Source organism: Sinohyriopsis cumingii, unplaced genomic scaffold, assembly GCF_028554795.1.
Source record: "Sinohyriopsis cumingii isolate HCF-2022 unplaced genomic scaffold, ASM2855479v2 utg004292l, whole genome shotgun sequence".
NCBI classification, from domain to species: domain Eukaryota; kingdom Metazoa; phylum Mollusca; class Bivalvia; order Unionida; family Unionidae; genus Sinohyriopsis; species Sinohyriopsis cumingii.
In genome coordinates, this window is record NW_028316714.1 from 17,661 (window position 1) to 30,793 (window position 13,133).

Below are 13,133 nucleotides of genomic sequence, written 5' to 3' on the forward strand. Positions count from 1 at the left end.
ACACACGTCCCACTCGATTCAAAGCCTAGTGTGTATCAGTCGGAAAACTGCGTCCCCGTTTACACGGTAAAAATTCACACTGTTGTGCTGGCGGCTTGCACATATCACTTCCGAATTACTGACCGAAGATAGCATGAAGAAGAGCTAACAGGATCTAAATCATTTATACAAACATAGACAAAATATATATGATATATTTTCTATTTAAACACAGAGGGTAATATTGATAAATATGTTTATTAATGTGTAGTTCAACGTTCATAATACATTTCGCCAAGAAAACTGAATAAAAGGTTTCATGCAGATATTATGCACGGTTTTTACGATGGACAAGAGATTCTAGCAATTCATCTGAGCTTGTATATTTTATCTCCTATTTAACTCTGAGCCATGCACATTTGGATAAGAAATATGTTGGAAAATATCATCATTGATTCAAAAGTTTATTCAAATGTAGTTAGAAGCATAATAACGAACAGTCTACATGGTGACCAAAACATAATACCATTTATTTCATACAATAAACTGCATTAGAGTTAAATCCAACAAGTTAAGATTGAGCCAATAGGAAATAAAACTAATTTTGTAAGTTCCTGTTCATGGCAGCAGTCACGACGCTGAAAATACAAGCTTTGATACTCAAATTTAGTGTTTCTCGATGTATAATAAATGTCCATGCTGGCTGAAGTGTACATAATGTGAAAGAAAACAATCAGATACATTTTGTTTGACTCAGAGGTAAATTATCAAATATGTCGTTTAGTCAGTACCTTTTTATATTCTCTCTCTCTCTCTCTCTCTGTCTCTCTGTCTCTTTCTCTCTCTCTCTCTCTGCACATGGCGTCACACAATCGATCCACACAATTAGATTTTAATAGGGACTATTTGACACCAGGGACACTGACCTGAGCTCACTAAAATTAAACCACGCCATCATACAAAATAAACTTTTGGTGTGTTTCATATTGAAGAGATCTTATCATGCATTGGCTTATTAATGAAAGGGATTGCACTAATATTTAACCGACACTAGCATATAATAATATGTTAGCTACGTATTATTTGCCTTCAAAATAAACATTATTGGTCAGGTACTGTATGAACTTGATTTTGGACAGGGTCAAATATAAAATACAATTAAAACTTACAATCATGGTTTAAAAACTAACAATTACAAATTAAATTGATCGCAATAGTCGCAAATATGGCTAGAAATAAAGTGCAAATATATTACCTACGTCTGAATTTTACCTACGATAAGCATCCAGCTTATGTATTGCTCATAGATCCAAAGAAAATTAAATAAACTTAAACAAACAAAAGATAAAAAGTAGTTAAAAATATGCTCTCATCACCCACCCACTACCATCCCCGCGATAAAAGAAGAAGAAAATGAAAATAGGTGCGGAGCTAATATTTGAAGGTATGCTGGAGCTGTTGAGAAGCTCTTTAAGCAAGTTATCGCGTGGCTTAAAAATGTGTGTGCTGTGAGACGAAGGTATAGGAAATGAGTGGGGAAGGTGTGGGTATGTCTATGTTTATGGAAAACTGCAACAAGCAATGAAAATGCAGCTTGCAAATTATAGTTTTAGATATTGCTTTCATCGGACTGAAAAAGAGAAATGAAAACAAACAGTTAATATTTAATTAGCTTTCTGTTCTTCGTTCAAGCTACCAATTATAATCAAAATCATCATCAGCGAGAGGCCTGCGTCGAAACGTTTAATTGAGAATGACGAAAAACTTCGTCACTCATTAGTGACGTAATCTATGACGCAGCGTTTCCAAGTGGATGTTTCTTACCCTTACGTTGTGCACAAAGCTTGCTGTACGTATTCACGTTGACAGAAAGAAATCTTTGATTTTCCAAGTCTATTCTTTTGAAATTTGATGAAATGGTGGATTTTCAAGTAATGAGTGATCTCCCGGAGTCATATTCAGCATTAACGTGAGTAATTTATCAATAATACTATATAATTTTGAAAGCAAATGAATGGTTGGATGACTCTTTCCTCACAAATTGACCCCTACCCCCGCCATTTACATGGTATTTGAGCTAACCAAACGCTACTATCAATAGTTAACCTTTTGTTTATGGTAAGTAGGTCGGAAAAGAGATTCGGCATGTGCTTTTGCATTAACATTATTTAAATTGATTATGAATCGCAAGATCAAAGAGAAATTGTTGCCATTCTTTCCATTACATAGTCATCAAAATAGAGCTCTGTAAATGAACGCATTGGTTTCATTATATTACACGAATGGTGCTTGATTATTTCAGTATGACCCGACAATCATAAGTAGCTTTAAATGAAATCAAAGAAATACTGGCAAAATAAGTGCTCTTTTCCTTTTCCTACTGTAGGACCATATTTCTTTTTCCATCGCTCAAGTTTAAAGGTTCCGTTTAATTCCTTATTTATCTAGATCTACATAAATATATATAATGACAGATTAATGTGAAAGTTTAGATAATGGAAACCGGAAAACTAACACTATTGAAAAGCACACGACGGATTTCAATCGGTAGACAAACATCATTGCACTCGGTCAATCAAACTAACCGGAACTGTAGAGTCGAAGCACAGCTCTTTTCGTTTTGAAGGCCCCATCAGCAAATTAAAAAACACACCACTCACTTGACTGGAAGAAAATGTTCCGATAGTTTTCACGTGAAGATAATGTAATTAAGCAGACTTATGAAAAATTTTAATCCGATTGATTAAATTTATATGTAACTCATTATATTTCCTATTTCTGTTTAAGTGACTTTGACTTCTGGGTGGATGTTCTAGAGGAGAGAGCTCTCAGCCAAGATTGGTGTGAGATGAAGACTCTGGCCTGGAACGAGAAACTTCAAACACGTCTGGACATGGCCAGAGGTACCCATCGCCCGGCATCTCTCTCTCTCTCCCTCTCTCCCTCTCTCTCTCTCTCTCTCTCTCTCTCTCTCAATAGTAACATATTACAAGTAATTGACATATATCTGACATATCTCCTTCTACATCACCTTTGGTAATTGACAGTTAAATTGTACTTATTTAATTTATTATTTTCAATCTTCAAAGGTTACAATTTGTAACGCTTGCTTTTCGTTACTTCAGATTATCCTGTCATCTCGAGAGCTTTCTCTTCCTTCTTTTATGGTGTTGCTATGCAACATTTGGATGTCGAAAAGGACGTCTCTATATGCCTGGACGCATGCAGAGTCTTAAGGAAGTTAGTATAGGCAGTATAATTTGTTCTAGTGCACCATATGTCTTGAAATCTACTCTTTATAATTTTATTTTTGAAGTCAAGGGTTTCGTCTTCCGTTTCGTGCACATATTGATCGATGGTCTGTTTGATTAATAGAAAACTAGATATTTGATGACTGGTGTTTGAAATGGGATGGAATTCGTGTGTCCAAATTATGTTAAAGCTTATCTGCTGCTTGGATAAATTCGTTTCCTTTTTAATAGAATTTAAATTTACAACGTTTCTCTTTTACTGTAAAGATTCAAGCTGAGTTTTATATCAATTAAATTTGGAACTTAATTGATAATAAAAGGGATGTAATCGTAAGTGATCTACACGAGACCGAAGATTTCCTCTGTAAGCAAAGCCTAAAATGTTTCCCAAAGTTTAGTGACATTTGGAATTTCCTTTTAGTTTCTTTTCATACAGCTTAGATGTATATTTGTCTTGTGGCTTACAAGTTATTTAAATGTTCTCAAAACATCCTTATTTTGGTAAATACTTTACAATGTTCCATTTCAGATTCTCTTTATGTTCCGAGGAGAAGATGATTTTGAACATTCTGAGAAAAGCCCTTAAGAAGACCAGAAAAACATACATACAGGCATACGGACAGACCGAGGAGAGGCGGCGGGTGAGAATACGAGAATATTATGTATCTATATTCATCTGGATAAACAGACAGCGCCATTTCTTAGAGCATTGAACAGAAGTCTTTAACAATATTGTTTCTTTGTTCATTCCAACAAAACGGTTTTACTGCACAGGAATTCTTCAGGCGGTCAAGGCAAAATTTTGTAATTTTAGTATCATGTAACCATGTACATCTATGCATGCAATGCAATATTTCTTTTGTAGAAGTATTTTTCATCACGTATATTCATTAGTACCTAATTTGAATGATCGTGATTTTCTTTTATGACAAACACCATCAATAATGTCGAGAATAATAATAATAATAATAATAATAATAATAATGACAATGACTACAACAACGATGATGAGATGTAATATCATAATTCTACAAGTCGGCAGAAAAATGTTTTCTTATATTTGTAATCTATTGGTCATCAATTGCATTAACTGATTAGATTAACGGACATTATGGAGATTCGTTATGCTTTTAAAACAATTTAATTTCTTTATTTATTTATTTTTTACAGATGTATAAGAACGCGTTAACCCGCCTAGAGTCCCAAACGGGATCCAAGGAGGTCTTAAAACAGGCCCTTACGGTCAAGGCCAAGGAAGCCGCCAACCGCTTTGTGAAAGCCCTAGAATTAGAGCAGAATGCGAAGGTGAAGATGACCACGGTAATGCTGTTTCTTTTTCATGTTCACTTATTGTTACATGCGTTGAAGAGTAACTTCAGATAACTCATATAGCACACTCTCAGTGGCCCAGATGTGGGCATGAAGCGACTTAAGGTGGAGGAAACCTGAGAACCCAAGATAAACCAGCAGTCTTGGACTGACCATCACTTACACTTGTACGTGTAAAAACTGGAGATTTTTCACAAGACATACAAAGTGATCACGGCTTTTGCTGCCGTCTTTCCTCAGTTACAATGCATGAAAAATTTATATTGTTCTTCAGCTTACTTGTATACGTGTTCATTTGTTACACTGAAACCTCCAAGTTACTATAATCATGTTTCCCCACTATAATTCTTATAATCCTGTCTTCTATATACAATCCTTATCATCTGTTTCTTCTCTAAACCATGTAAACAATGCACAGTATAGAACTTGAAGGTACTGCCGATATGCCTATGTATTTATTGTTTATTCTTTCAATAACATTCTATTGTATAGAAAGAAGGAAAATCGATCAGTGGAGGTATTCTCCAATCCCCTATTCTTAATCTATCTCCCTATCCACCTTTCTGTTAGGTTATGGAGAAATACGAATATGTGTCCAAGCGAGTAGCCGTGAGAAAAATACAGTATTTTCTCGACACATGGAGAACACAGCTCTCTCGGTACATCGAACCTTCCTTCACTTCCACCGAAAAAAGTGTTGGGTATGAATGCATTCTGTATGCAATTGCAATAACCTATAGTTTCTTTTAAAGATATTTAGGTAGAATCTTTATCGTGAATCGTGCTATACTATATAGTTTTTCTACATTTACTAAACTGTGAATGGAGTAAAACAGTTGTGATTTATGTAATGATTTTTTTTTTCTATTTGCTTAATTTCTTTCTTTTGAATTTTCTCTGTAATTTACATGATGTCTAATTGGAGAGTGACATTCCTCTATCTGCAGTTAGCCAAGGAGCCTTATCTTACCATAAGAGAGATAATTTCGCTCATCTTTATCTTCTTCCATTTTGAAAGTAATGACACTTTGTTTATATATATTCGTTATTAACTATGAAATTTGTCTTCCTCCTTCATGGCCACATGGCCAGTCTGTATCCTCTTTAGCACTATACCCATTGACAGAAAAGAAAATGCTTTGTAACTGTATATATGGATTAAGCTGTATCACACCCATGAAACCTTGGTCACTGTAATTGACCTTCTAAAGTCAATTGAACAACATTAATTTTTAACGAACCACTGAAGCGAGAATCTTTTCTTAACCATATTTTTGCTTTCTTTCCTAAAAGGCTTGAAAAAGTATAATCAGTGTCATCCTAATTATTATTATTATTATTACAGAAATCGATATCGAGGTACCTTAAAGCGTGTCCTTGGTATCAATGCACATGATGCAGTTGAAACATTTTTTGAGTGCAACAGACGAATATTCACAACAATACAAACAAATGTAAGCAATAAATGATGATATTTTATCAAAAATGATTCAATTTATACTGTACAGTGTTTTATCATACTTGTTTTCGTCATTCTTTCAAGGAAATTTACATAATTTAATTTCTTCAACGCTTTTAGAGAGTTTGGATGAAGATTTCGTGAAAATTTCGTCTCTTGTATAGACTTTTTAATGATTGACCCTAAAACGAATAGACTATAATGCAATGTTCTTTCTGATTCTTACTCATGATGGGGCATTATAATGTATAATCTTTTACCCACTTTTATTTCCCTCTTCTTCCTAGTTTGCTTTGATATAGGAACTAAATTTTAATATTGCAGCATTCCTATCTTTATATTCAACTCCTTTATATGTAAAACCAGTTTCACAACTTGAAGTCAACCTTTAAATTCTAAGTAGTTTAATGAGAACCACTCATTTGCTGCGGATACAGTCCCATAGGTTACAAACTAATTAGGTAAAACGGTTATGTATTTATTTCTTTTTCAAAATAGAGGAACACTGACATTGGTGTAGACGTAAAACAAGTTCTTGGATTTGAACCGAAAGTAAGATCCATGAGAGAGAAGACGAATGACATTGAGTCATATATGGGTAAGTAGATATTTCAGCATGTACACTGTAATATGAAGTTCCTAATAATACGTTCATAATGCAACAAATATTTGACAAGAAATGTCCACAACGAAAAATGTTAATAATTGTGACATCTAGTATTACCAGCGTGTACTTCTACAGGTGCAGAACTCAACCAATGTCAACGCGTAACGTAAACGTCTGCGAACTTAACATGCATCAACAGTTAATGCATATTGGTTTATCGTCGCTTTCGTTTATTTTGAAGGACACCATTATCGCTATCAATAATTGTCGTTATCTTGTTCTACAGAGTATTCTGGTCTTGCTGACTCCGTGTTTCTGCCTCTAGGCTTTAAATGGCATGAAGTCGACCAAGATACAAAGCAGTCCCAAGTGACATCATCAGGTTAGATATTAAAATCGATAAATAAATTAAAATAGATAAATAAATAAATAAATAAATAAATAAATAAATATGTTTGAAGATATTAATATGAAGCAGGAGAGGCGCAAAGCGAGAGTGTCATTGTGTGCTGTACCGGTTGTCTGACTTTCCAACATACGGTACAATTGTTCTAACATTTCTACCAATCGGCAAATGATTGAAACATCGCAGTTAATCAGCTGAAGTTATTTTTAATACAGAAACATGTGCATATCTCATTAAATCTTTCAGACTTGTCTACACCTCTCAAACAACAAGTGACAGTTGTACATGACCATAAGGCCAATGGAAAACACGAGCTCAAATGCAAGAAAGGTAAGATTTCATAATATTTGATTTGCAGAGAAGCAAATCCCATTTTAATAGATTCTGAAAGCATATTGTTCTAATATGGTCAGTTTTTATTGCATTTGAAATGACTATCGTGTTTGGCAATTGAGAAATACAGTAAACATTGTTCTGATGCAGCCTTTGTGACAATCTTTGTAATATATTGCCCGTCCTCAGGATGTTACTGTTATTGGTGGTGGTGATTTATTTCTTTGTTTATCAAAGGGATAACATTACTTAGTACAGTCTGAAAAGTATTAGATTTTCTCTCTGTATCTTCACTAATTTTATCGTCAATCGGTAGCGTCATTTTGACCAAAGAGATACAATTCTGCAAATCTAGGTAGATATATGTGACTTAGTTGTATCTGTAAATGACCCAGCGGGATAAAGGCAGGTAAAATGAAAAGTTTTTTTCTTCTTTCTTCTTTTCAACAAGTACTATTAATAAATTCAAACCAGGATTTAAATCCTCCTCGTAACACGAAATAGACATAAAGCTCCTTTCTACTGACTGTAAATATAGAAGGAAAAATGCAGGTAAAAACGTGTTGCTGCTGCATACTTTTAACAATAACTTAACTCACTGAAACAAAATGTTCTAATGTATCAACATTTTATCCACAGGGATGGTGGTCAATCAACTGACGGATGCCAATGAACTTGGACTGGCACTCGGCTTTTATAAGAGAACCTTTCCTTTTAGTAAGAACGAAATCGGATTTTTCCCCGTAAAGTGTGTGAGCTCTGAAGCCCGACTTGTTTTAAAGAAAAGCTGCAGACGGTAGTAGCCGAATAACAATTATCGGGTATTTCTAACAAAAATATAAATATTGTTTATACATAGAAATTCATTAATTTTTGTTCTAGTGAAATCATAATGAATAATGCGAATGACGTCTACAACATTGATTTGGCCAGCAAAGGCCGTGCCACTGAATATTGATCATGATAATTTCATTTATCCATGTATATGAGAGAGAGAGAGAGAGACACAGAGAGAGAGAGAGAGAGAGAGAGAGAGAGAGTAATTCTGTCTCAATAAATTTATTATGTTTTTCCGATGTGAATTATCCTGATTCAGAGAATAAAGAAAATCGTCTAACATATTTTGTGTGTTATCATTAAATCATCAAGCTAACCTAAGGGATTCACCACACAGACAGACACAGACACATATCCATTCATCCTTATCATAGAGTGAGTAATGCATTACCTAAAGATCGTCGATTAAGACGATGCGAGAGGACTTGAAAAAAAAGGAATAAATATTGCACATACGCAATATTCTGCTGAGTTTACTAAAAAATTTAAATAAATGAACCGGCGTGCGTGCGTGCACACACACATACACACACACACACTCATATATATATATAAAGCATTAACGGTGTATTAATGATCGAACACACACGATGTATACAGCTTTAATTAAATGGAAACGAGTTTCGCTTTTCATGAATTTTCGCCCGATCTTGCTAGGAAGCTCTTGGAGAGAGAGAGAGAGAGAGAGAGAGAGAGAGAGAGAGAGAGAGAGAGAGAGAGAGAGTGGTGGGTGGGACTTGGACATTATCAAATTTAATTAATAATAATCGATTTTCAGAACATTAAAATAGGTTTAAGAAACAAGAACAAAAAAAAAAAAGATTAAATACATCACAGTATGTTTACCACATAACGGAGAAAGACGACATTGTTTGCAACTTTGTATCATTTAATACATAAACATTGTAAATAAATCCCAAGGAAAGTGCACCGATACCCTTGCAACGAACCATATTGTTGGAGGTTACTTGATACAAGTTCTTTTTCAAGGTTTACATCCAGTACAAATTCTTTGTCTCTCTCACACCAGACTTATATGTGTTTTGTCCTTAAAACGTCAGAGCGGTTTTGGGAACGGCAAAAAGAAATGATTGCGATAAATCTGAATACCGCATTAAATTTACACACACACACACACACACACACACACACACACAGAAACTGACAGGCGCGCGCGCACTCGTACACGCAGACACACATAAACACACACACACACACATATATGTATATCTATCTATGTATCTATCTACATATATATATATGTAAAGGATGCACGGTGTATCAATCATCGAACACATATGATGTATGCATCTTTGATTAAATGGAAACGAGAGTCGGTTTTTATGGATTTCGGCTGTATCTCCCTTGTTACGATGCTCGAGAGAGGGAGAGAGAGAGAGAGACAGAGAGAGACAGAGATAGAGAGTGACAGAGATAGAGACGTGGGGAGAGTGTGGTGGATTGACTTTGGACATTTCATATTTAATTAATAATAATCTATTTTCAGAACATTAAAATAGATTTAGGAAAGAAACAAAAAAAAAAAACCAAAAAAATAAATGAAATACATAACATTATATTTACCACGTAACCGAGACAGGCGACACGTTTTGCAACTCTGTATCATTCATTACATAAACATTGTAAATAGATCCCAAGGCATACACTTACAACGAACCATATTGTTGGAGGTTACTTAACATAAGTTCTATTTCAGTGTTTTCATCCAGCACAAATTCTTTTTCTCTCTCACTCCAGATTTCTGTGTATTTTGTCCTTATAACATGAGATGGGTTTTGGGAACGGAAAAAAAGAAATGATTGTGATAAAATTGAGTACCATATTAAATTCATGTAGAAAACGGGGATTATTAATACATGTATCCATTAATATACAATAAAAATAGCCACAGAAGGCATATAACTAGAATTTGTTGCGAACACAATCGGCAGGGATGTGAGGTATGTATGTATAGTATCTACGCTGTATGAATGATTTATCACTCATTGTATACATTTTTCATTAAAAAGGAGACGAGGCTTTTTAATGAAATCTTTTTACATCTCGTCGTATATCATTAACATATAATGTAACGTTGCTATTTTATGGGCATATCCCGTGGCCTAAGTGATTAGAGTGTCTACGTCGGATGCGGGAGGTTGCGGGTTCGAATCCCCGCCGAGTCATTCCAAAGACTTAAAAAATGGCATCGCCTGTCGCTCAGCATTATGATGTTAGTGTTTGGACTGGTTGGCCTGGTTTCAGGATCATGTGACTTAGTGGGACATGATGCTACATGTCTTCGGTATGATGCCCCCGTGCTAGACATCACTATAAACTGCCACATTGCAGGCATTGTAGCGATATGACTTGAAATATTTAAAGCTACCTTATAAAGCGAATCACATAGACACACACACACACACATACACACACACACAGACACACACACACACACACGCGCGCGAGTGGCAAGACGTACATCGCTGTTTTATATTTCTTTATTAAACTTGTGTGTTGCATGCTCATTCAAGCTTGTACAAAAATACCGATGAGTCAAGAGATAAAACCGCTTTGATCGAAATAATACAAATTCATTATTATAATAAGATCATAAATGTGCGTGTAGTCTCGAAATGCAACGTAACAAGTGCCTGAAATGTTATGATGTGCCAAGTCTTTCGATGAATCACAGAAATATAACCCGATATATCCTTGTTTGAATTAACTAATTCCCAGGTTAATATCACTGACCAAGAATATTATTGAGCACTTTGTAATACCAGAGATAAATAATTGGAATAAATAATTATAGCCGAAATCAAGTACTGAACACAGTAAAGAAGACTGATTCTTCATTTAAGATATTACAGCGTGTGTGTGTGTGTGTGTGTGTAAAGGGCGCGAAACGGAGTCATCATTGTGAATACACACCAACAGACCGGGGACACACCTCGAAACAGGGTCGTCCCCATTTTGTTATTTCGGCTTCAATGGAATGCCAAGGCCTTATATAATGATACAAACCTTAAAATAAGCGTATCTGAGCATGTCTCCATTTTATGGGTATTATTTCACATCATGCTATGCACAATAATACACACGTCCCACTCGATTCAAAGCCTAGTGTGTATCAGTCGGAAAACTGCGTCCCCGTTTACACGGTAAAAATTCACACTGTTGTGCTGGCGGCTTGCACATATCACTTCCGAATTACTGACCGAAGATAGCATGAAGAAGAGCTAACAGGATCTAAATCATTTATACAAACATAGACAAAATATATATGATATATTTTCTATTTAAACACAGAGGGTAATATTGATAAATATGTTTATTAATGGGTAGTTCAACGTTCATAATACATTTCGCCAAAGTAGATCGGGAACCAAGAAAACTGAATAAAAGGTTTCATGCAGATATTATGCACGGTTTTTACGATGGACAAGAGATTCTAGCAATTCATCTGAGCTTGTATATTTTATCTCCTATTTAACTCTGAGCCATGCACATTTGGATAAGAAATATGTTGGAAAATATCATCATTGATTCAAAAGTTTATTCAAATGTAGTTAGAAGCATAATAACGAACAGTCTACATGGTGACCAAAACATAATACCATTTATTTCATACAATAAACTGCATTAGAGTTAAATCCAACAAGTTAAGATTGAGCCAATAGGAAATAAAACTAATTTTGTAAGTTCCTGTTCATGGCAGCAGTCACGACGCTGAAAATACAAGCTTTGATACTCAAATTTAGTGTTTCTCGATGTATAATAAATGTCCATGCTGGCTGAAGTGTACATAATGTGAAAGAAAACAATCAGATACATTTTGTTTGACTCAGAGGTAAATTATCAAATATGTCGTTTAGTCAGTACCTTTTTATATTCTCTCTCTCTCTCTCTCTCTGTCTCTCTGTCTCTTTCTCTCTCTCTCTCTCTGCACATGGCGTCACACAATCGATCCACACAATTAGATTTTAATAGGGACTATTTGACACCAGGGACACTGACCTGAGCTCACTAAAATTAAACCACGCCATCATACAAAATAAACTTTTGGTGTGTTTCATATTGAAGAGATCTTATCATGCATTGGCTTATTAATGAAAGGGATTGCACTAATATTTAACCGACACTAGCATATAATAATATGTTAGCTACGTATTATTTGCCTTCAAAATAAACATTATTGGTCAGGTACTGTATGAACTTGATTTTGGACAGGGTCAAATATAAAATACAATTAAAACTTACAATCATGGTTTAAAAACTAACAATTACAAATTAAATTGATCGCAATAGTCGCAAATATGGCTAGAAATAAAGTGCAAATATATTACCTACGTCTGAATTTTACCTACGATAAGCATCCAGCTTATGTATTGCTCATAGATCCAAAGAAAATTAAATAAACTTAAACAAACAAAAGATAAAAAGTAGTTAAAAATATGCTCTCATCACCCACCCACTACCATCCCCGCGATAAAAGAAGAAGAAAATGAAAATAGGTGCGGAGCTAATATTTGAAGGTATGCTGGAGCTGTTGAGAAGCTCTTTAAGCAAGTTATCGCGTGGCTTAAAAATGTGTGTGCTGTGAGACGAAGGTATAGGAAATGAGTGGGGAAGGTGTGGGTATGTCTATGTTTATGGAAAACTGCAACAAGCAATGAAAATGCAGCTTGCAAATTATAGTTTTAGATATTGCTTTCATCGGACTGAAAAAGAGAAATGAAAACAAACAGTTAATATTTAATTAGCTTTCTGTTCTTCGTTCAAGCTACCAATTATAATCAAAATCATCATCAGCGAGAGGCCTGCGTCGAAACGTTTAATTGAGAATGACGAAAAACTTCGTCACTCATTAGTGACGTAATCTATGACGCAGCGTTTCCAAGTGGATGTTTCTTACCCTTACGTTGTGCA

General features: G+C 34.9%; 1 protein-coding gene across 2 annotated transcripts; it reads left to right on the forward strand.

Moving 5' to 3' along the window:
* The first annotated feature begins 1,817 nt into the window (after window positions 1-1,817).
* LOC149769223 (uncharacterized) lies at window positions 1,818-6,737 on the forward strand. 2 transcript variants are annotated; one of them, XR_016419334.1, is made up of 7 exons: window positions 1,818-1,948; window positions 2,767-2,882; window positions 3,105-3,219; window positions 3,760-3,871; window positions 4,401-4,550; window positions 5,905-6,013; window positions 6,517-6,633. XR_016419334.1 is itself a non-coding variant. In XM_089949953.1 (6 exons), exons 1-6 carry the CDS (start codon window positions 1,896-1,898, stop codon window positions 6,622-6,624), a joined length of 654 nt encoding a protein of 217 aa, XP_089806079.1. In that variant the 5' UTR covers window positions 1,818-1,895; the 3' UTR covers window positions 6,625-6,737. The 2 variants fall into 2 exon arrangements, 1 of the variants encoding a protein (XP_089806079.1); XM_089949953.1 differs by lacking the exon at window positions 5,905-6,013 and having other exon boundaries at window positions 6,517-6,737.
* Window positions 6,738-13,133: the final 6,396 nt, after the last annotated feature.